Source organism: Nematostella vectensis, chromosome 1, assembly GCF_932526225.1.
Source record: "Nematostella vectensis chromosome 1, jaNemVect1.1, whole genome shotgun sequence".
NCBI classification, from domain to species: domain Eukaryota; kingdom Metazoa; phylum Cnidaria; class Anthozoa; order Actiniaria; family Edwardsiidae; genus Nematostella; species Nematostella vectensis.
In genome coordinates, this window is record NC_064034.1 from 7,831,237 (window position 1) to 7,852,583 (window position 21,347).

The 21,347-nt window shown below is 38.7% G+C and overlaps 3 protein-coding genes and 1 long non-coding RNA gene across 11 annotated transcripts in view; 2 read left to right on the forward strand and 2 right to left on the reverse strand.

The window, feature by feature from the left end:
* The first annotated feature begins 3,019 nt into the window (after positions 1-3,019).
* LOC5520479 (relaxin receptor 2) lies at positions 3,020-11,552 on the forward strand. Of its 3 annotated transcripts, none has more exons than XM_048731905.1 (6): positions 3,020-3,338; positions 6,753-6,834; positions 6,938-9,135; positions 9,239-9,310; positions 9,591-9,662; positions 10,159-11,552. In XM_048731905.1, exons 3-6 carry the CDS (start codon positions 8,933-8,935, stop codon positions 11,483-11,485), a joined length of 1,674 nt encoding a protein of 557 aa, XP_048587862.1. In that variant the 5' UTR covers positions 3,020-3,338; positions 6,753-6,834; positions 6,938-8,932; the 3' UTR covers positions 11,486-11,552. The 3 variants fall into 3 exon arrangements, with proteins under 3 accessions (XP_048587862.1, XP_032221454.1, XP_032221455.1); XM_032365563.2 differs by having other exon boundaries at positions 8,918-9,135; XM_032365564.2 differs by lacking the exon at positions 6,753-6,834 and having other exon boundaries at positions 8,918-9,135.
* LOC125570810 lies at positions 6,732-9,057 on the reverse strand. Its single transcript, XR_007313126.1, has 2 exons — positions 8,949-9,057; positions 6,732-6,944 (listed from the first exon to the last, which is right to left on the reverse strand). It is a non-coding gene; the product is annotated as an uncharacterized LOC125570810 (long non-coding RNA).
* A 1,622-nt stretch (positions 11,553-13,174) lies between the features above and the next one.
* On the forward strand, positions 13,175-18,291 carry LOC5520473 (lutropin-choriogonadotropic hormone receptor). The gene is made up of 5 exons (XM_032365561.2): positions 13,175-13,558; positions 14,813-14,997; positions 15,070-15,141; positions 15,571-15,642; positions 16,344-18,291. Exons 2-5 carry the CDS (start codon positions 14,813-14,815, stop codon positions 17,713-17,715), a joined length of 1,701 nt encoding a protein of 566 aa, XP_032221452.2. The 5' UTR covers positions 13,175-13,558; the 3' UTR covers positions 17,716-18,291.
* A 770-nt stretch (positions 18,292-19,061) lies between these two features.
* The window catches only part of LOC5520488 (low-density lipoprotein receptor-related protein 6), a 35,809-nt gene continuing 33,523 nt past the window's right edge, over positions 19,062-21,347 (reverse strand). For all 6 annotated transcript variants that reach the window (XM_032365556.2, XM_032365558.2, XM_032365559.2 and 3 more), the window contains 3 exons: positions 21,192-21,314; positions 20,982-21,117; positions 19,062-20,790 (listed from right to left, as the gene is read on the reverse strand). In XM_032365556.2, coding sequence (XP_032221447.2) covers positions 20,334-20,790; positions 20,982-21,117; positions 21,192-21,314 — 716 coding nt within the window. In that variant the 3' untranslated portion in view covers positions 19,062-20,333. The remainder of the gene's footprint in view (positions 20,791-20,981; positions 21,118-21,191; positions 21,315-21,347) is intronic.

Consider the following 21,347-nt stretch of genomic DNA (forward strand, 5'->3'; position numbering starts at 1 on the left):
GTGCGGTGTTTCGGTTTTTCGTATTTTATCCCGCGGTATTGCGGTTTCATATTGCGCCGTTTACTGTTATTATTTACTTATTTTGATAGTTTTGCGGTTTTCGCACTTTTCTGTGCGTTTTTCTATGGGGGTTTGCGGTTTTCCTACCCCCTTACTTGTCTTACTTGTCTTTTTTTTTCCAGAGGTTTTGCTTACTCTCTATTTCTAAAGGATATTCGTTATACAAACCTTCAGTCCCTGACGTCATAAAACAGTGCTCACAGCGGTGTTATTTGGGTGTCAGTGGCATTCAAATTCAGATTTCTGAAATATATCTTACTAGTATAAACGTGACGGAAACTCGTAAGATTGCGTGCTCTCATTGGTTTACGGACTCGGTATAATGGATAGTAATCACCTAAAACTCGGAAAAAAAGGTTTGATAGCGAAAAACGTGGTCACGTTTTCTTATTTTGTTTTCTTCCGTCTTCCTGATCCTTTCCCTTCCACTCTCAAAACCTTTATTAAAAAACAATGTGTATGCAATTCATTCGAAATGATTGCTTGTTAGACAATGGGAACATAACAATAACCGAGCCGGAAGTCTGTATAATCTAATCCGAGGCAAATCACCTCCTTGACTTTGCTTAGTTCATCTCCTTCTAATATCCGCTTGTCTGAAAACTGTTTTCGTCTTCTCGTTTTCGTGGGCTGCACATCCTCGCGTACTGTTCTAGTTTGCCTTGGTCTAGACGTTTCACTTCACAACACAGGATCCTTTCAATTAAAGAAAGAAAAAAAAATCACAAATCCGTTTCGAATGCGGAATTATTTCAAAGCTTAGGCGGTGAGGCTAAGTATTGTTTACTCTTCTCCTTAGACACCGTGTAGGATATTGGCTCTACTTACCTTAAGTGGTACGCGTTTAAGACCTTTGCTATGCCTCCCCTTTCCCCCTTCCCCCTTCTTTAAATGAGCCAAAATCGAACATGAGGTACAATCTCGGATGAACAAATGATAATCTTTTTTAACATTACACTAGGTATTGCAAAATATGGATTGCATTTCCTCGGTATCGGATTTTTTCCTATTTGAAATGTCTGAAACACTTTCTTTTCCTTATCTTGACTAATTAAGAATAGTTTATGTTTTCTTGAGTCCGCAAGTTTTGGGAAATGAATTCAATTAACAACCAGTAGTCAGCGGCGTAGCCAGGATTTTTAACAGGAGGGGCCCCAAAAGGGTCTTTCAAGGCATTTTCTCCTGTGTTTTAGATAATGTCTCATACATTTACTGTATTTTTGGCTGCTAAAAGGGGGGGAAGGCCACCCCATGGCTACGCCCCTGGTAGTATTTCTAACATAATCAAGGTACTTTGATTTTCTCTCTCCAACCAATTTTCCCGACGTGTTGTCTTTGGAAACAATGGAAAGAATGTTCTTGTGCTATATATAACACTTCTCCTGATTTAGATTCTGTTAATGAAAATATATTGTCAAATATTTTGATTAAGGAGGCTTGGTCAGGTAACACCTCGCAGCGGACTTTTTCTCCACAGTTTAGTTGAAAATTTATTTAGTTTATCAGATGCCAGATAGAGGTTCAAAACGTTAAGAGAGAACTATTATTCGCATCTTGAAAATATTGCCAACGCCAATATTATATGCTTGCCAAAAAAACATTATTACCTAATCCCAAGCTTGAAGATTTAAAGAATTGTCAAGCATTCCTTATCAGAAAGAAAAAAAACGTGAAACAAAGACAGCATGAAAAGTGAACCATAGAGCCATTCTGAATAAATATGTAAGGCGAATGAAAAAAAATGTTAAATTAGACATTAACAATAGATAAACGAATTTGAACGTAGTTTTAAAGACGTCTGTTGTCATTGCAAATAATGAATATCACCGCATACTTTTTCATTTATTTGTTTTCTATTTTTTGCTAATAACTTTTATCTTAATTATTCCGTCGTAGTGCTAATTTAGAAACAATATTGAAATTAAATTTGAAAAAACTAGATTGCTTTTAGCGTTTATAATCAAATGAATGACCATTTATATTCCGGTCGAAGTGCTAATCCCAGTACAAACTAAAATGGAGTATGATAGAAAAAAGAATGGAAAATTAGATGCAATGAATGTTAATGTTTCAAAGGTTAGATCATTCAGGAACAAGTGCGTGACTAACCAGAAAGGTCTGAAGTGCACTTGTGATTATTCGAGTACCAGTAATAGAAAAAAAATGTAAATCTTAAAAATGAATGCTTTAGATTTGCGAGAGTGTGAGATTTGCGAACATGGACCGCCCCTTCATGGAGAAGCGGGGGTGGGGGCGGGGGCGGATGATTGTGGTGCGGGAGAGGCTGTATGTGAGAAGGCATGGGATGCGCGCATTGAATACGAAGGGGGTGTACGTGGGAGTGTGTGTGTGGGGGGGGGGGGGGGGGGGGGGGAGGCAGTTGGGAGGGAGGAAATGATTGACAAGGGAAACATTAAGCCGCCTAAGAGCAGTCAAGTTTAGCTTCTAAAGCTAAATCTAACTTGCACCCCTAAACCCTCTACTACCCGACTACCTATCCACTATGTAGCCGTTTTCTATTTATGTTTCCTTGCTTATTGGTACAAACATGTGCCTCTCTGCAGCCAATAATGACCTCTTTTCTCATTTTCTCACATTTTCCTGTGCAACCCAATTCCAAAATATGGTAAAGCAGCCAGAATGATTTAAATTCAAATTTCAAACAAATATTTAAGCGAGAGCTTGATGCAAATACATCTGAGCTTTTGGCGTACATTCAGTGGCACTACAAGCTTACTATGGACAAAATAGCCAAAATCGCACCCCTTAACATTCTTCACGCAAAATCTTCAGTGTCGCGGTCATTTAATCTCAAATGGACACAGGAAGCATTGTGAGAAGGCTCTTATCTAAAAACAGACTAATTTTAGATTTTCTCGCATAATTTCTACACCTGTGCAACTTTAATCAGCAAATCCTGGCTACGCTTCCGAGGAAAGTATAAAAAGCGCTTAAGGCGGCAAATCAAAGAGAATTTGTTATGGGGAAAACTGGACATGTTATCCTGCTTTAGTGACTTCATCGCAGTCAATTGCTAGAATTCAAGCAAAGCGACAGGAGACGATGGAAAAGCAGTGAACATAGCTCACGATGAATATGCGAATATGCACAAGGTGACAGCTGCCAATCATTCGAAGTGCATAAAGATGACTGGTTCACTCTACATGACGTCACAAGTCAAGAAAATAAATATTGAATTGGTGTGAGAATAGAAGGTTTCACCTTGCACTACAAACTGCGCTGAAGACGGCTAAGCAAGTTCGTCGAACAAAACAAAGGTAAATATGTTTCGAAGCATTTTAAAAGGTGTGTTATTGGCGCTACTGATTCTAAAATTACCATTATTCATTACACGTTAAAATATTTCATTTTCATCCACTTGAATTATTTCATTCAAGTTCGGTCTCACAGCACTTAGAGTTTTTTATTTTCTTTCTCAAGTCTGGTTCACTTATTTGTCTTCAAATGTGCTTAGCATCAATTTCCCACTTCATAAATTTGCGCACCATATACGCAGCATGTTTAAAAGGCGTCCAATTTGTTTTCGAGGTTTGGAATACGGCGAATTCTAAGTTTTGAGAAGGACTCTTTACTTAATTGTTATAGCATTCATCAAATGGGATGGAGTGAGGAGAGAATGTTGAAAAGGATTGTCGAGAACAAAATACGTTTGAGTTCTAACGGGAAAATACTAACAAGAAAACTGGAGAATATATCCAAATTACACTTATTTATGATTTCTCAATTCGATTCAATTATTCGATGTGTTCCTAAGAGGAGATCAAAGATTCTTTGCCGAAATTGACATTCCTTTTTGCAGACCTTCGCCACAAGTTTTGACGTGCCATCAAGAAAACGTAGGAATTGTGACAAATTGCACTATTTTTCATCAATTTTTATGTAAAGAAAAGGTAAAAAATAAGATATAAAAATCAGACTTTCATAAAGTTTTAATAAAGAAGAACTCATTGTTCAAGGGTAAAACCTAAATTTCTCTTTCCAACGGCCCCTTTACATGGGGATTAGTAGTGAATGGGTTATCTAGTATTCGAACGCCATAACTGTAGTATAGAACATTTACAACAAATTGTAAGCTCCCATGATTTGCCATAATTGTCACTTTACAGTCAATGTTGGGAAGAAACTTTGATTGTATTGACATTTGTTGGATGTATTGCTACTCCAGTTTAAAACCGTAACGCTCTCACGCATTTCTTTCATTTCCTGCTCGCGGCTTACGTACGATTTCTTCCTTGACGCGATGTTAATCGCAAATTGCTTTCTAAAATGAAGGTAGCAACTAAAGTTTAACCCTTAGGCTTGTTTGCAGTGGGATTCAGTGAAGTTAACAACGAAAATACACCTGCAAAGAAAATACACCAGTCCTCAGTGTTGTCAATAGATAGTGCGCTTTTTAATTAGCGTTCATTATTAAAAGGAGGCTCTAGCGGTAAAGAATGGGTATCACCTAACAAAATAAGCCTTTATGAGAAGTACTTAGATATAATTATGGAGTAATTTGGATCTAATAAGGGAAAATTGCAGGCAATAAAAACAAGGCTTATTTTTTTTTAACTCCAAGCGGTTTAAGTTTTTATTTTTATTTTTTGCGACGATTAACGTGTTTTGGTAAAAAGCGTACCGCACGCAAATACGCCATGGTGTACCTCAAAGGTTCGCACAAATAAAATATTAATATAAAATAATGCTCATTCCCTACCCAAACAGAAAATGCGCGCAATTAAAAAAAGTACAAAACTTACGTACGTGAAAATATTACAAAACTTGGCGTGCTTACGATTCTATTATTATTATTGTTAGGCACCCGTTACTTAGTCCGCAAATCATATATAATATCCAGCAGTAACGTGTGATACGTTACATCTAAATGCTACCAATTATTTGATGAACTTAGGGTCTAAAAATATACCATAATATTTAAGGTGTGACAGATCCCCATACCCCTGACCCAAAAGACCGAATGTACTAACCCACGCAATAAATACTACTTAATTATAATACAATATAAAGCGGTTGCGCTTTTCCTGTCTCTCGGGTAATTCGAAACAGGAAAAACATATCAGCATGGTCCCGTTATTTAGAATAACCAAAAGCTCGTTCAAACATTAGATGTCTGAGTCGGTAGCTTTTATCTTGGCGTAAACGAATAGATTATATTTTAAATTGTCACTCTGCACTATCAATTAGATTGTTCTAGAGTGCTATTATCGAGTATTCGAAATGTTATTTTTTCATAACTTTCTTTTTTCGAGAGTAAAATGTTAAAAGTAAGTGTGAAGTTCGATTGCACACGTTTTATGTTTTGATTATTCTTGCACTTGCTATGTGTTTGGCGCGCCACGCTTTTCCCGTTCTATGTTCTGGAAGGGCAATTGACAGCTGTTTGGTGAAATCTGCTGAATCCTGATATGAAATCTTAACTTTTAAAATTAGTTTTGCTTCATTATACACTGAAAATCTAAGTCTAATCTAATTAAGAAAATCTAAGATCAAGAGAAAAAAAGAAATCTTCAAACAAAGTCCATTTCTAAACATTCGTCTTTTAACTTTAAGGTGGTGCGCCGAGGTTGTTTTGGCTAAACAGCTTATACTAAGATTTTCGTATTTTTTTTCAGATTTTATTAATACCTCTATAGATTCCGCTAGATTCACTTTTCTTGAAAATCATTTTTTTCATACAAGTTAAATTGAAGCAATAATTTTATATTAAAATAAATATCTCGAAATCTGCGCGATGAATTTTTTTCTAAATTCACAGTACACTTACCGATACTCCAGCTTGAAGCACACGAATTGTTGACTTAAAACTGACCTGTCAAACTTCGCTATTGATGAATCTTTATTTTACGCCAAAATTTCCTTGCGATCTTTGAAAAAATAAATGCACTCTCTGCCTACAAAGATCCATCCTCGAATTTACGCCCCCTGCTAAGTCCAAACCTAAGGCAACTGTGTGAGAGGGGCAAGGATACCACTTTATCGCGCAGATTTCGAAATTTTTATTTTAACATAAAGTTATTGCTACCATTTAGCTTTCATGAAAAAAAATATGATTTCTAAGAAAAGTGAATCTAGCGGAATCTTATAAAGCTTATATGTATTGATGAAATCTGAAAAATTACGAAAATCGCGCCGAAAATGAGTCTTCTATAGGGAACTAAAGTTTAAGCGTAAAGTGTCATCAACTTAATTAATGTTGCCTTCTGACTTCCTGTCCTTAATATCGGGAAAGAGAAAAGTGAAGAAAGTAATAAGTAAAAGGTCCTCATCTTTTCGCCGTTAGGTAATTATTCTCGATTATTACCTCTAGCTCGCATTGAAGCTCTACTTATTTGTATACGTTTTTTTTGCCGAGTATAGAAGAAAAGCATTAGAAGAAAAACTTAGGGACCAGCCACGTTGCTTGATATTTCATTGAAAGGGAAAATGTGTTTTTTTCCTGCTTGATATTTTTTTCGTGCCAAACTGTTGTTCGATTTTTCGCCACGCCTTTTGTTTGAATTTGTTATTTAGAGGTTTTGGCTTGCATAGATTATCATTTGGGGACCGGTCTGATGATATCAAATTCGGCATGTACCCACTTGAATAACCAATAATCAGATAATTAAATCACTGCACCCCAGCGAGCGCTATCAGTCATATAAACCGCGTACGATTTCTTTTTCTTTTAGTTCACACTCATACAGAGCAGAGAATACCATACAAACAAAGCCATTAGCTGCGAGGCTTGGAGAGAAATTAGAACTGTTAGAAGTAAGTGAAACATCGACTGAATTAAGTTACTGTATCATATGTTGTATCATATGTGAAGGTAGAATGGGTAGACATCACAGCCTTACACTGGATTTTTTTTCAGGATTAGCCTATAAAAAAAAAGATATTGACGGTTAAAGCCAAAACAAAGACGTAAAATACGCCAAGTTCTTCAATCCTCAGGGCGACTGGATTTCCGCCAAGCTGTTTTGTATACTAAACAAACTGTGTCCTATATTAAAGAGTGTGATATATTTAAAAAGAAAAACACCACAACATAATTTCAGACAAGAGGGAATTATGCCCTCTTATCTTGCTCGATGACTTCGCATAAATCATTCGTTATACAATGTAATATAACCGATAACCAGTTCCGTATCACTTCATATTAAAATTGCTCTATCTTTTTTTTGCGGAGGGCCCAATGCTCATGATTTTTTCTAAGACGTCTACAAATTTACTTATGCATATAACATGTACAGAAAAGACTACACATTTTCAAATTTTATTATGATTTATATGTTTTTTTATGTTTGCTAATAGTGATAGTAGTTCCGTAGCAGCGGTTATAGTTCCGTATCACTAAAAAAATCTATCGTATGGTACGAGGTTTTTCATCTGAAAATTTAAAGATATTTACTGAAAAACATATCACATCCCTTCCTTTATGCTCATAATTAATGTATAAAAATGGTTTTAACTTTGCAATGCAGCAGGTTAACAAACCAACAATCGTCAATGGGCTTTCGCTCGCGTGTCGCTAACAAATCCATATTGCAAGAATCAAAACGGTCTGATATAATTCTTCCAAAATAAATGCCACAACCCACACAAATATGGCACGAAAATGGCAAAATAAAAATGCAGAGGATAACCACAGGCGCCCCAAGTTTAGTGGTCTTCTTGTATGAAACAGCTTCGATACTAAAGTTTATGGACATAGAAGAAGTCTGAAGTCTTACAAGAAGTCTCTGTCTCTGTGTCGTTTTCTTTCCTATTTGAGCCGTTTTGGAAGTTCAGAGGAGGCACCGCCAATACCTCGAACCCCGGAGACTTCTTGTAAGACTTCAGCCTTTTATTGTGCACCAAATCCATTACTAATTCTTTTGTTTTTAATACGTTTCTATGTCCATATATAAACTTTAGTATCGAAGCGGGTCCATACGAGACCACTGAACATGGGGCGCCTGTGGTATAACAGGACAAGGTGAGACCTAGAATTGGGTGATTTATTTTGTTTATTTTCGTGCACGAAAGCTCAAGCAACAAGCCGTTTTTATTTTCAAGAATAAAATGTGAATGCTACGACCGCCAATGCTTTGTTGTCGTTCTTTTAAGATTTCTGCAATCACACATCCCTTTGTAAGTTTGCCAGCTAATGATTTAACTATGGTTAATCTTGGCCGTTTTATTTAATCATCCTAGCATATTGATATATCAATCACAGTTTCAATAAATTATTATAGAATTATATTTTATCAGGCGCTAAAAAATATCCAGAAGGTTGTCTTTCAAATGAAGTTATTTATTCAGCCGAATGACTGAAATCTAAGGCCCACATAATAAAAATTAACAGTTAAGATTTGACATTATTGGGAATGAAATGAGCAATTGAGATGTGTATAAACAAATCCATCCTTTTCGCGGCTTTTTTTTGGCAGTCAAACCAAAAACACACTATGGGCGTAGGATGATACGGAACTATTATACAACGACTTCCGTGAAGCACGAAAAACTAAAAGCAATGTAGATCGAAAATATCGCATCAAGCCAGAAAAAAAAACATACACATTAGCAGACATTCTTTCTTCTAAGCATTCGTATAAAAATTAGGACATTTTTGTTAGAGGAGGTATTGTTTTCATTAGATGAAATAACCTCGATTTATATCTCAGGAAAGGTTAATAGTTTTGTATCATTTAGGTAGTTTTGGGTTGTTCAAATCTACAATGATATTCGAGGCAAAAAAGATTAAAAATATGCTGAGTGATACGGTACTATGACTGCTACGGAACTGGTCATCGTACTATTCCCTTTTTGCGATCATATTAAAAAGGAAGAATACTAGAATTCTTGTTTTCAGGGATAAAAGGATAAAATGTTCCCGAACCTACCGGTCTTCTTGTGGATTCTCGTTTTCGCGCAAGTTCAAGGTAGCGAGAACATGACGTCACAGGTGTGTCTGGCCCCAGCGTGCGAGTGCTCTCTCGACACAAATGGGCTTCTAATGGCAGCTTGTAAGGTCCAACATCTAGGCGACATCAGGGCAAATATCCTACATCCTCGAAACGTGTCTTCGCTGTAAGTAATATAAGTAATATATCTCTTCGGAAATTGTTGTTATGACTCGCTGGAAAAGTGTTTATTTGTAACTGCACTCTCATTTTTTTTATTTTGTGGTCAGGGTTTTGCATGTCGTTGCTGGATTTACCGTCCCTTCCAATGGACTGCAAATGTTTACAAATCTCATAAACCTGTAAGTATTGAATTTTGATACCGTGTCAATAATCCAATTATTGTTTAGAGTATTTAAAGATTCGAGATTAAGGGAAAAAGCTCGTTCAATCCAAAATACGTTGTACTATTTTTCCTTTATCAGTGCATTTTACTGTTGAACTCACAGAGAATATATTTGGCAAAATTACCCTGGGTACCAGAGGCTCCTGGAGCTTTTTCTCTTCTTTTTCCCTTCCATGTATGTACCACATTTCTCGTTACTGTAGAACCTATGTAATTAGTCGATCTTTTTTTCCTAGGACACTTGAAAACAACAGTATCAGTGCCATCGCACCTCACGCATTCAAAGGATTAGACAATTTACAGAGTCTGTAAGTTTAGCGATAAACCAGTCATAAGTTAGCAGCGGCGTAACCAGGATTTTTAGCAGGAGGGTCCCAAAATGCCCTTTCAATGCATTTTCTCCGGTATTTGAGATAACGTCTCATACATTTACTGTATTTTTGGCCATTTCATCCCTTGAAACTTGGCTCCGACTCTACTTTGCCCGATATCCATCTCGTCTCTGCGCTGAGCTAAATATTCACCAGCAATTTCAAATGAAAATTCAAATGTGTGTAAAGAAGAAAAATTTCAAAAAAGGAAAAACAGTGTGAATTTCCTTTTTTTAGCGCGACATCCACACTTGAATTCTTCTCAGGCAAAATACCCGCTTGAGCGAGAGAAATTTTCGACTAAATGGCAAAACGGGGATTGGTTAAAGTTGTTTGATAGTATATGGTTGGGTCGTCAGCGTATTGTTTGATATTTTAGTGTACTTTCGATGTCTTGATATTCACGCTTTTCTTTTAAATCCTTTGCTTCCAGAAATCTCCGTCACAATAACATTAGTTTATGGGAAGGGAACATTTCACGTGATCTTCCAAGTTTAGAAATTCTCGAACTTGACGGTAATCCTGTTTGGAAACCAACCAATAACGTCCTTGAGCTGGGCTCGCTGAAAGAGATCAGGGGACTGGCATGGAGTGAGGCGTGCGGTGCGGGATGCAATCTCGTGAAAAACCTGACTGATCCAAAGATCGCTCAGTACGCGAAAGGACATTTTGACCAGTATGTCGTATGGCATTGCAGAGGATTTGAATTCACTGTTAGCGAGACGACACGGACATTTGCGCGGTATAACTTTCTCCCTACGTGCTTTGACACTAACATAAAGTGTTACTCCTCGGAGGTTGTAAAAGTTCCAAGACATCGGTGCTGGGATACGGACAACAAATTTCTCTACGTGGAATACTTCATAGGGATTGCCGTGATCATACTCAACTTCAATGTGGTTGTGATCACTTCCACGACTCCTCTGCTGAGGAACAACATTGCGATGCTTCTCGTGTCGAACTTGGCCATAAGTGACTGTGTTATCGGCGTATACAGCATATGTGTCACTGCAGCGAGACAGAGCGCCTCTTACCAGGTCTACGTTACCTTCCTCGACCGCTTGTGTTCGGTGCTAGGCTTCATGTGGGTGCTGGGACAATTTGAGACAATCCAGACGTCGCTTCTGCTCACAATGGAACGCTATGCAACCATAGTGTTCGCAATGCGCCCGAGATTTAAACCAACTCAACGTGTTGCTCTGACGGCGGCAGGTATCAGCTGGTGTATTGCTATCTGCGGAGCTATCCTCCCTCTGGCGGGTATTGGCTCTTACGTCACCAACACGTACTGCGTGCCTATTCAGCCATCGCAGTCAGTCCCCTCAACGTATGCGTACAGTGTCGGCGTTGCCTTATATGGGATATTACTATACGCTATTACTATTCCTCTGTACATTCACATATTTCTATTCGTGAGTAAGACAAGTCACCAGGCGGGCGTCAAACGTGACGGTAAGATCGCCAGGAGAATCGCGCTTCTTGTCGTCAGTAACATGGTTTTCTTCATAACGCCAATCATTATTTGCTTATTGTGGCTTCTCACAGACATCTTCAAGAAAGACATTTCCGTGGAGGGAAGGAACGTGCTGGTTGGAGTTTTTCCGACGTTTTGTTTTACGTTTAATAGTTTTCTAAACCCTCTTCTGTACGCGTACAGAAACTCACGATTCAAGATCGTGCTCAAGCAGAAGATGAGGCGCGTGTTCCAGAAGAACGTGGTTATGGACATTTCATTAAGGTCTACTAGCAAGGCAACCTAGGCGAAAAAAATATATTATGAATAAGACATTTATTCAAGATCTACTAATAAAGCAAAAATGAAAGCTAGTCAACTGACAGTAAGCTGACATTGAAATGAAAAGTTTTAAAGCCGCAGTGTCACCAGTTTACTTCCGGTCGATTACGTAACAATCTCCGATGGTTTTTAACAGAGAACGCGTAAAACATTTCAAAATATTGAAAGCAGTGTGTCTTTTGGAAGTTTCTTTGAGGATGTGATTGATATTTTAGAGCTAATGCCCTGTTAAATCTTAGAATCTAATAGATTCTTTTGTCTTTTAACGGTTGAGGTTTCCGTCGGACCTCCGGAAGTAATCTGGTAACAATGCGGCTTTAAGGACCTTTTTTACCCGAACCTCGCGATATGCATCATTTAATGGCGACCCAAATCCTTCACAAGCACTTTACTCACAAGCCGCACCTTCCGAACGCAACCCGCAGTTTTTTTTTTCTCCTGCGTGCCGTTCCCTTAATCTGTTAGCCTTGCCTGCTAACCGTACGAGCCGCAGACACACTCATGAACCACACCGTCCACCGGCGGCCCACCCTATAATCGCGATTTTTCAGCTGCAACTTTCAAACGACCTGCATCTCCACTTAGACACGAACCGGCGACCCACACCCTTCATACCCTTTGACCGCGAGCTTCACTAATTACCCTGTACTTAGTACCTTTGACCAGTTAGTCGCACCCTTGTCCCGCGAGTTAAATCAATTACCCGCGAGTCGTAGCCATGACCCACAAGTCATACCTATGACTCGCGAGTAGTACATTTCACCCGCGAACTACACCCTCCGCCCGTGACCCGGCCACAAGTTTTACTGGTTTGTAAACGTTTTACTTGCGAATCGTACGATTCAGCCGCGAGCCGTACTCTTAACACTTGAGTCGCACATAAAGTAAAGGCAACTGGCCTTTGTTAGAGTTTTTAGATTTTAAATAAAGATTTATTTTGTAAACCTTGTGTGTATCATGAGCAAGGTATCAATGCGCGTACAGTTATCTGTTATTTTAAACAAATGCACGGCAACGTCCTAAATCAAAATAACGAACGTTCGGGTTTCAACACTCTGAGCTTCCGGTTTGTTAACGAGTTAATGTAAATTGTACGTGTTTTTACATTTGTACAATTTATCCTATTTATTCTATAAATGTACGCACACGTCCTGGATCAGAACAGTATTAAATGCCTCGGGTTTTTTAACACTATATTATCATCCGGTTTGTTAACGAGGTAACACGGTATTGCACGTAACCAAAACTTAGAACCAGAACATTTCGTTCTTTATAATTGACTCTTGTACAAATGTACGGTCACGTCCTAAGTCAGAATAATGAATGTCCCGGTCTCTTTAATGAGCTGTTTACACCGTGTGAGCACGTTTGCACATAGATTTTATACCTAGGGAGTCTGACCTGCGAGGGTCACACTAGGCTCGACCTTTCACTTATGTTCTAAGTACTTTGCTTTAGAGCAGTCGTCTCTACGACTAGCGAGCGCCTCAAGAAAGCGATTCTGTGACAGCATGGTCGCACACACAAACGCGGCACTCGATCGACAAATTCGAACTCTTGATCGGTATTCGTGGGTGCACACTCGGATATCGCGTGACATTCTCAACCATTCGTGAAAGTTATGTGCTTGTATAATTGATCACACTCTAATGGGCAATCAATATGAGCAAAATTGAATCTTAGTCGTGCAGAACGTTAATCGTTCCCGGAAATACGACGTCGCAAAATTCCTTCATTTCACGGAACTGTATATCTTATTTATCTTAAAAATTGTTCAACTGCCCATCCTGGGTCCAGCCTATAGACATACTCGTAGATGTTTACAATTTTATTTTGAGTCAATACGGGTGCCATCATCAGCATATCCTCCAGTCGTAGCATGACAACTGTCATGCCATTCAGATGGCTATATATATAGGACGGTATTCTATTACACAAGACCACTTTTATCATATGCTCGATCGACGCTGTTACTGCTGTCCTTAACCAAATGCTAAGGAACTAAGACTGATTTTCCCTACATGTGTATTTTTAGAAGGTAGGTTCTAAAGACGTAGGTCTAAGCATACTAAAGCCGTGTAAATGTTTGTGTTACTCAAGAATTAGAATTGAATCTGGTGCCAGGATAGTCTGAAAAGGTTAGGAGATGCAGTGGAGATTCATTATGAAATCGAATCGCGCTTTAATTGGCAGTCAATATCCCACACAACTATGTTGACATTCTGATTTACACCCAGGTAATTAAACGACTCCTAATACAACATAACTAATGTATTGACGTGAATTTACTTTTATAAAATGAAATGGGTTTGACATTATGATCACAGCATACGCATCAGCTAAGATAATTTTACTGCTCTCAAACCAGAAGAGTTAAACAAAAACAAAATCCGGCGTTGTGCTGAGAGTTGAGAAATTAATTGTTGATTATTCAGACTCTTCCACCGCTTCGTCATGGTACGATAAGAAAATAAATGTAAATACGGTCTCGGTAATTTCCTTTAGGCTTTTACTTTATCCATTAAACTGCTTCCTTCGTTTTCAAAACTAAAGTGCATTTTATCGAAATTCCATTCTAGAAAGTTTGGTGTAAACACCATTTTAATTCAATTAGCACACTTGTATCGTCTGCTTTTGCTACTCGAAAGTGCTCGATCCCTCATATCAAATAAGCCTTTTGTAACATTCTATAGCAACACAGTTACCAATTGAATTTTAATTTCAAAAAACCTTCTAACTTAAATTACTTTGGCACTTTATTATGACGCGCGTATTTTAACGTCAATGCGGCGAGAAGTTCGAAAGGAAAGGAGCCAAGTGCCCCGTTATCCCTGACATCCAGACAAAAATAGCCCAAAAGTTACGTAGAGTTTTGCTTACATTTCCGCTTAAAACAGGATACTTGAATTACTTGTAATTCTACATTCTGTCCTCTCAGTAAAACTGTGTCCGCTCGAAATCTGGTACTCAGGAGGAAGGTAAATTACAAAGAAAAACCGGAAGTTTGTTATATCGACCCACGAGGACAAAGTGCATTTCAACTACGTTCCTTTAAATCACAGAATCAGGTGATCCAGGGTTCCCTATACGGGAGCAGGAGAAATTCAACGATCAACCAAACGTTGCTACAGCTGATAAACCCTCAGTATTTACAAAAGTGCCAAGAGTTTCTAAGCGATTTATAAAGAGCAACCCATAAACTTAAATTCAATAATAATAAAATAATAATAACAACAACAATATTTATGATACTACAGTAATAAAAATAAACTTTGATTGTTTCTTATTTCAGATGGAAAAAAGCTTATTTTTACTCGTGCTTGTTGCGTTACTGTCACCCACATTGTCCAAAGTTTGCGTCACGCAATTTTGCAGTTGTACGGACATGGTGAACGCTACCGTTGACGTTAAATGCAGATTGACAAATTTGACGGAACTTCGAAAACACTTCGACAACACGGATAGAATTCATTCACTGTAAGTATCAGAGAAATTTTAGAAAACTTGAATCATTTCAATCAAAAGCCTGATCCATGCCATATTTTATAGGGATTTGTCATCGAACCAACTAAAGATCATTCCAGAATTTGTCTTCCGGGGATTTTCAAACGTAAAAAACCTGTAAGTGTGTACTAGTTAGGTACTGTATACGTCCACTCTAATGGAATAAAAAAAAGATTCGTCTTAAAAGACCATGACAGAGATGTAGAAGGCCACGTAAAATTCGGGGGGGGGGGGGGCACAATACAAAAACATTACGAAAATATTAGGGGGGGGCAACCACGCGCCTACTGGTCATTTCCCTATTTGCTTTGAATATATTGTGGGAAGGGGGGGGGGGGGGGGGGGCACATGCCCTCAGTGCCCTGCCCGGCCCTGCATTAAAAAAAAAGGTTTTGTGGTACATGAGTCACCGACTTCTTTAAATTCATAAAAAAGGTTTTTCTAAAAATAAAACACTTCTTCTGATAATGATTTGTTTCGGTATAAATTAAAAAGCATCAACTATGGACTGCCAAGATGGATGCTAACTTTTTTTTTCCTTTGCAGGACATTGGCCGATAATGACCTCGAGGAGATAGGAAACGCCAGTTTAAGTGGATTAAAGAGCCTTTTATACCTGTAAGCTACACTTCCCTTCTGGTAGAACACATCACTAGTTTGAACACATTCACTATCTTGAACACATTCACTTACTTTATTTGAACACATTACTAACATGAACAGGTCACTAACTACACATTTATAAATTTGAACACATTCACTAACTTGATTTATACACATCACTAATTTGAACACATTCACTAACTTGACTTTAACACATCACTAATTTGAACACATTCACTATCTTGAACACATTTACTAACTCGAACACATCAGTATCTTGATTTGAACACATTACTAACATGGACAAGTCACTAACTACACATTTACTAATTTGAACACATTCACTAACTTGATTTGAACACATCACTAATTTAAACATATTCACTAACTGAAACATTATATCTCTATAACCAAATCACATTAACTTACTTGGTCACATTAACTTGATTTGATTACTCACTAGCTCTTGAACCTCTCACTAACTAAAACATCTCACTAACTTGAACTCATAACTGCTTTGAACACATTAGCTCATTCACCGACTAAAACACATCAGTTACTTGATTGTTAATAATTTATGCAGAAAAATAATACGTTAGCTGCATCCGTCGGTTGCACGCAGGCTACATTGAGCCCCTAGATGTGTGTACTCACCTGTTTTTTTTAAAGTATAGATTTCATGTTTAGGCTTTGCTCATTCATATTTTTTTCTGCAGAAACTTAGCCAACAACAAACTACGCAAATGGAACGGAAACCTTTCAGTCAATACCCCAGAGCTTGAAACAATTAACATGACAGGGAATTATTGGTTGCCTAGCAACAACGTTCTTGAGCTAAAATACTTGCGTGACATTGGCGGAGTCACGTGGACAGACAATTGCGCCGAGTGTTGCCTCTCGAAAGAGACCTCTCAAAATAGCGTCACATGGGAGAACCTAAGATCCGAGATGTACTATATAGGAATCGAAGGGGACTGCAGGGCGATCCAATATACAGTATCCAAGGAAGTCCAAACATTTGCCAAATATGGCTTCTACCCAAAATGCCTGAAAAATGATCAATGCAAAGTTTCTGTGCTGACTTCCAAGCCGATACATCGATGCTGGGACACTGATAATAATATTCTTAACGTTGAATACTTGATCGCGCCTATCTCCCTCGCGCTAAACATCATTGTGATGGTTAACACTCTGACAGACCGCCATTTACGTGGGAACGTGGCTTTACTGCTGGTGACTAACATGGCAGCAAGTGACATCCTGTTGACCGTTTACACGCTAGTCTTGGTTAGCGTGCGAAAGATTCCATATGAAGACTTTCTTAAAATCATGAGCGATTTTTGTCCAGTTGCTGGATTTCTGTGGTTAGTGGCGCAAATAGTGACTATCACAACTTCAGTGCTTCTGACGATAGAGCGGTACCTTACAATTGTGTATTGCATGAACCCTGCGGCACGACTGCGAAGAAAAGAAGCCATCATTTGCTTGATCGTCTTCTGGGTCATCGCTACAATCATTGCTATTCTCCCGACAGCTGGAATAGGCGTATATACTAGTAACACGTACTGCGTCCCAGTGCGACCATTGAGAGACATTCCTCATATGCTTGAGCTTGGTGTCGGGATAGGTTCTGTGGCTGTGTTGCTATACCTCGCTACGATACCTCTATACGTGCATATCTATATCTATGTTGTAAAATCCAAGCAAGGGGCGCCTACTGCTACAAGCGGAAAAGTGCTCAAGGACTTCTGCCTTGCTCGACGCATCGCAATTATGGTCTTTAGCAACATGTTGTTCTTTTGTATCCCTGTCTCCATCGGGTTGCTATGGCTGGTTGGGAACATTACCAAGGGAATGTCACCGATTGCTAAAGAAATAATCACGGGAGTTATACCAACATTATGCTTTTCGTTGAATGCACTGATCAATCCTCTGTTGTACGCGTTCAGGAATCATAAGTTCATGCATTCATTACAGACTCGGTTGCAGCTGTGTCGAAAGAGAACTAGAACAATGAGCTTGACTCCCGTGTCCAGTTCTCGGTTGACAGACAATGAAATCCCTAAAGCAAATGCCAACAAAAAATGAGGTTTTGAAATAGCATTGTGAAATGTTGACAGGTTTATTCGCATAAGGGAGCTCGTACATTTACCCGGGTCCAATTTTCTGTCGCCGGACATTGAAACACCAAAGATACCGATTAACACAAGTCTGCGTTGTGAGGTGGTAAGATACTGGTGAGCTGCTCCATGTCGTCCCTTGACTAGTTCTTCAATAGGGTTCTGGATTCCATGTGGGTTTTTTTTCCGTGGATTCCGGATTTCATTTTTGTTTTCCAGGATTCTTGTTTTCCGGATTCCAGCTTAAGTATTGAATTCCGGATCCCAGTGTGTGGATTCCGGATTCCAGTAGCATGGATTCCGGATTCCAAGTCTCATTTTTTCATGGATTCCGGATTACCTGTCGTGGGGCGATTCAAGGAGAGGGATTCGTTAACCGAGCTCTTGCATTGTATGATAACTACGTTTTTGGATGTTGTAGTATATAGTGGAATATTAAAGACTTAAAAGAGAAATTTACTGCAGACAAATGCCTAATAAAGGCTGCATTGTACTATAGCTGATACTATGGGGTGGAAGTATAATAAACTGCAAATTCCTTTCAGTGATAGGCTCCATCACTCGGGTTGCCAATACTCAAAACCCTGGCATATCTTAAAATAGTTATAGCCGAATTCGTTGTTGCGAGACTTGGGCGAATCCAGACTCCTTGTCTCGTTTGGGAATAGCGCGTACTCAATCAAGGTCTAAACCAATCGATGGCTTTCATGTTATCAATGTCGCGTCATAAACCATTTGACTGCACACAGCAAGGACATTGATTGGCCATGGTGGTATGATTGACTACGCGCAGAAGAGGAATGGATTGAATCCTCGGCGGTCGCAAAACAACGAATTCGGCTTTAAAGGGCAACGTCATCGGTGAACCATCTTTTCTGCATGGGGTCTTACGTATTACGTAATCCACTCTTTTTGTTCAATATCTATAAGCGGAGGCCACAAAACTTATGCGGGATACGACTAGCAACTAATTTTCCGTGGCCCACGTTATGACCGTCATGACGTAAACCATTAACTAGGGACTTAAAGATACGAAGACGGCAATATTTATGTAGAGTGTGATCTCCATAAGCCCGTGAAATACACTTTAGCGTATTACGCTTTATTGCGATCTAATTCCATTGTTCTCTTTTCTGTTTTCCTGATTATTACACTTTGACTATCACACTTTGTTTCACGGGTTAATGAACGAAAACCACTCTAATTGTACAAGTTGGGAGTGCGTGAATAAAATCTTGACTGTTGACTGGTTAATATGGGCAGTAGGCTGCTGCTCTTTGGTAATGGGGTAATCCTGTAAATCAAAGACCAAAGTTTACAAATATCGCATTTTATTTAAATACGCAGTTTGTAGCGCAGACAGAGCTCGAGATGCCCTGCTTAATTAATTTTATCTCAAATTATAGAATAAAGGATGAAATACAGTGAGCACTGCCTACACTTTTACAAGAAGACTATCAATAGCCTTAGGCACTACAAAACTATAGTAGTAGGATTGATTTCTTTCTAAAATGTACTACACAACAACATAAAACTAGCATTAAAATGCAAAAGAGAAAGGGGATTTCATGATCCCATCATACAATAAATCAGAAGAGTGTTTTTAGTTTCAAAACGAATTATAGCAATAATTATTATTAATATAATTAAGTATGGCCATGTACAAGCAGGCCACGAAAGGCACCGCTGTCTCAAATAACGTTAAACCTGCGTTCCGCCAACCATGTGATACACCAATACATGTAATCTGGAAATTTTTTAAATTTTTATTTTGTCACGTGACTCATTATAGAATTGCTTCTCGGGAAGGGATTGCTGCATACAATATTTGAATTAACCCTGATCCAGTTAAAAAAAAATAGATATGCGAGAAAAAGTGACAATTCCAATGTTGGACATGTCTTTTTAGGTGGACCTTTTCAGGATCAGCTAAATGCTTAGTATACCACGACGACACACATTAAGGTGATTACATATGGAAATCCAAATCTTATATCTATTTATTCGGAAACGAGTTTGCTTTGATTGTTATCAGACATGAACACACTTCGGCGCGAAGTTTTTTAAAGTAAGGTGTACAACATCAAATCAAATGTTGATTTACCCGTTGACTTTGTGCTGATATCTAACAGGAAAAAAGATTCGTGTTCTTGAACAGAAAAAAATGAAAACTGCTACAAATCAACGCACGTGAACAAGAAAAATGTGCAACAGCGTTCAACGATAAGGTGTCTGCTTTAAAAAAAGTATATTTACAAGTTAAATATTATTCTTAAATAGATTTTATGAATTTAAAATACACGACGCCTGGCAGACATTTTCTAGTCTCGGCGTTTACACAAACTCTCCTCCTCTTTCAACCAATCGGCACCTCGAGGCTCAAGACTGTGCTCTCATCCATGTATATGTTGGCAGGTAAGTAGCGCCTCACACAAATACACTTGTGCGTGGGTAATGGCACGCTTCTCAGCCCAGCTCAATGACCCCCTCTGCACGCAGTGGGTAATATTGCGGGTTTTCACACTTTGCAGCCGCAAATGCGATGGATGGTTCTAGAAGAAAAGTGACTCAATTTTCCCGCCACCGTTACACCTGGGTTGCGTCCATTTGTGCGTTCAAAGCCTGAAGTTCCAGCGTAGTGTTAGAGACTCTTTCTTGCTCTATCTCATCTTCGTCTTTCGCCTTATCTTCGTCCCTTTTCTTTCTGTCATCAAGGCGAACGCGAAACCTCTGCAGAGGTATTCTTACATATATTTCGTCTTCTTCTCTAACAATAGAGTCATTTGCGAGTTTTTTCTCCACGCTGTTCGAGTGACGCAGCATTGGGCTGGAGACGCAGACCACACCGTTGTAATTTTTCGTACTTTTATCCTTTTCTCTGGCTTTTTTTGATTTTCGTCTCTTTTCAAGTCTCACTTGGAGCTGTTTCACTGGAATGCAATTGTATTTGTTACTGTTAGGCTGTTGGATTCTAACTTTTTTCTTTGATGGAGATGGTTTATCGTGGCAATTATCCATATTCAGTCTTGATTTCTTCCTTTTCCTAAAGCAAAAGAGGAAAGACTCTGAGTAAACAAAAAATGAAACAAACAAACAAAAGACAAACAGAAAAATAAAGACAAAGAAACAAAAATGATTGATGAAAATTGAGCAAAGCAAAATAACCGAGCAAACAGACAAATTGAGCTGGCTCTCTGAGCTATCATTTTATTGGAGGGAGGGGGGATGGCTCACCGTAAGAGTATTATCACCGCGACTGCTATACAGATGACAATGATGGTCGGGATGACTAGTGCCGGAATAACAGCCTTAAGATTAACTGAGTTTGCTTTCTTGTTACTGAGCACCTCCGCCCTCTTTTGCCAGGTTCCTAAAGCAACGATAAAAGAAGATATCATAGCAAGAAATTTATGCATACGCGACAAATCCAACCACTCAACTTACGACAGATCCCGCATGTTTTTGGGCAGTATTTGAACATCATCGGTCGATCCTTGACACACTTCATCTGCTGGCGCCACGTGGTACAATCACCGTACTTGTCCTCAGGCTCATAGTCTTTGCATTCTGTTGACATGTAATCACAACAAATTAGATTTG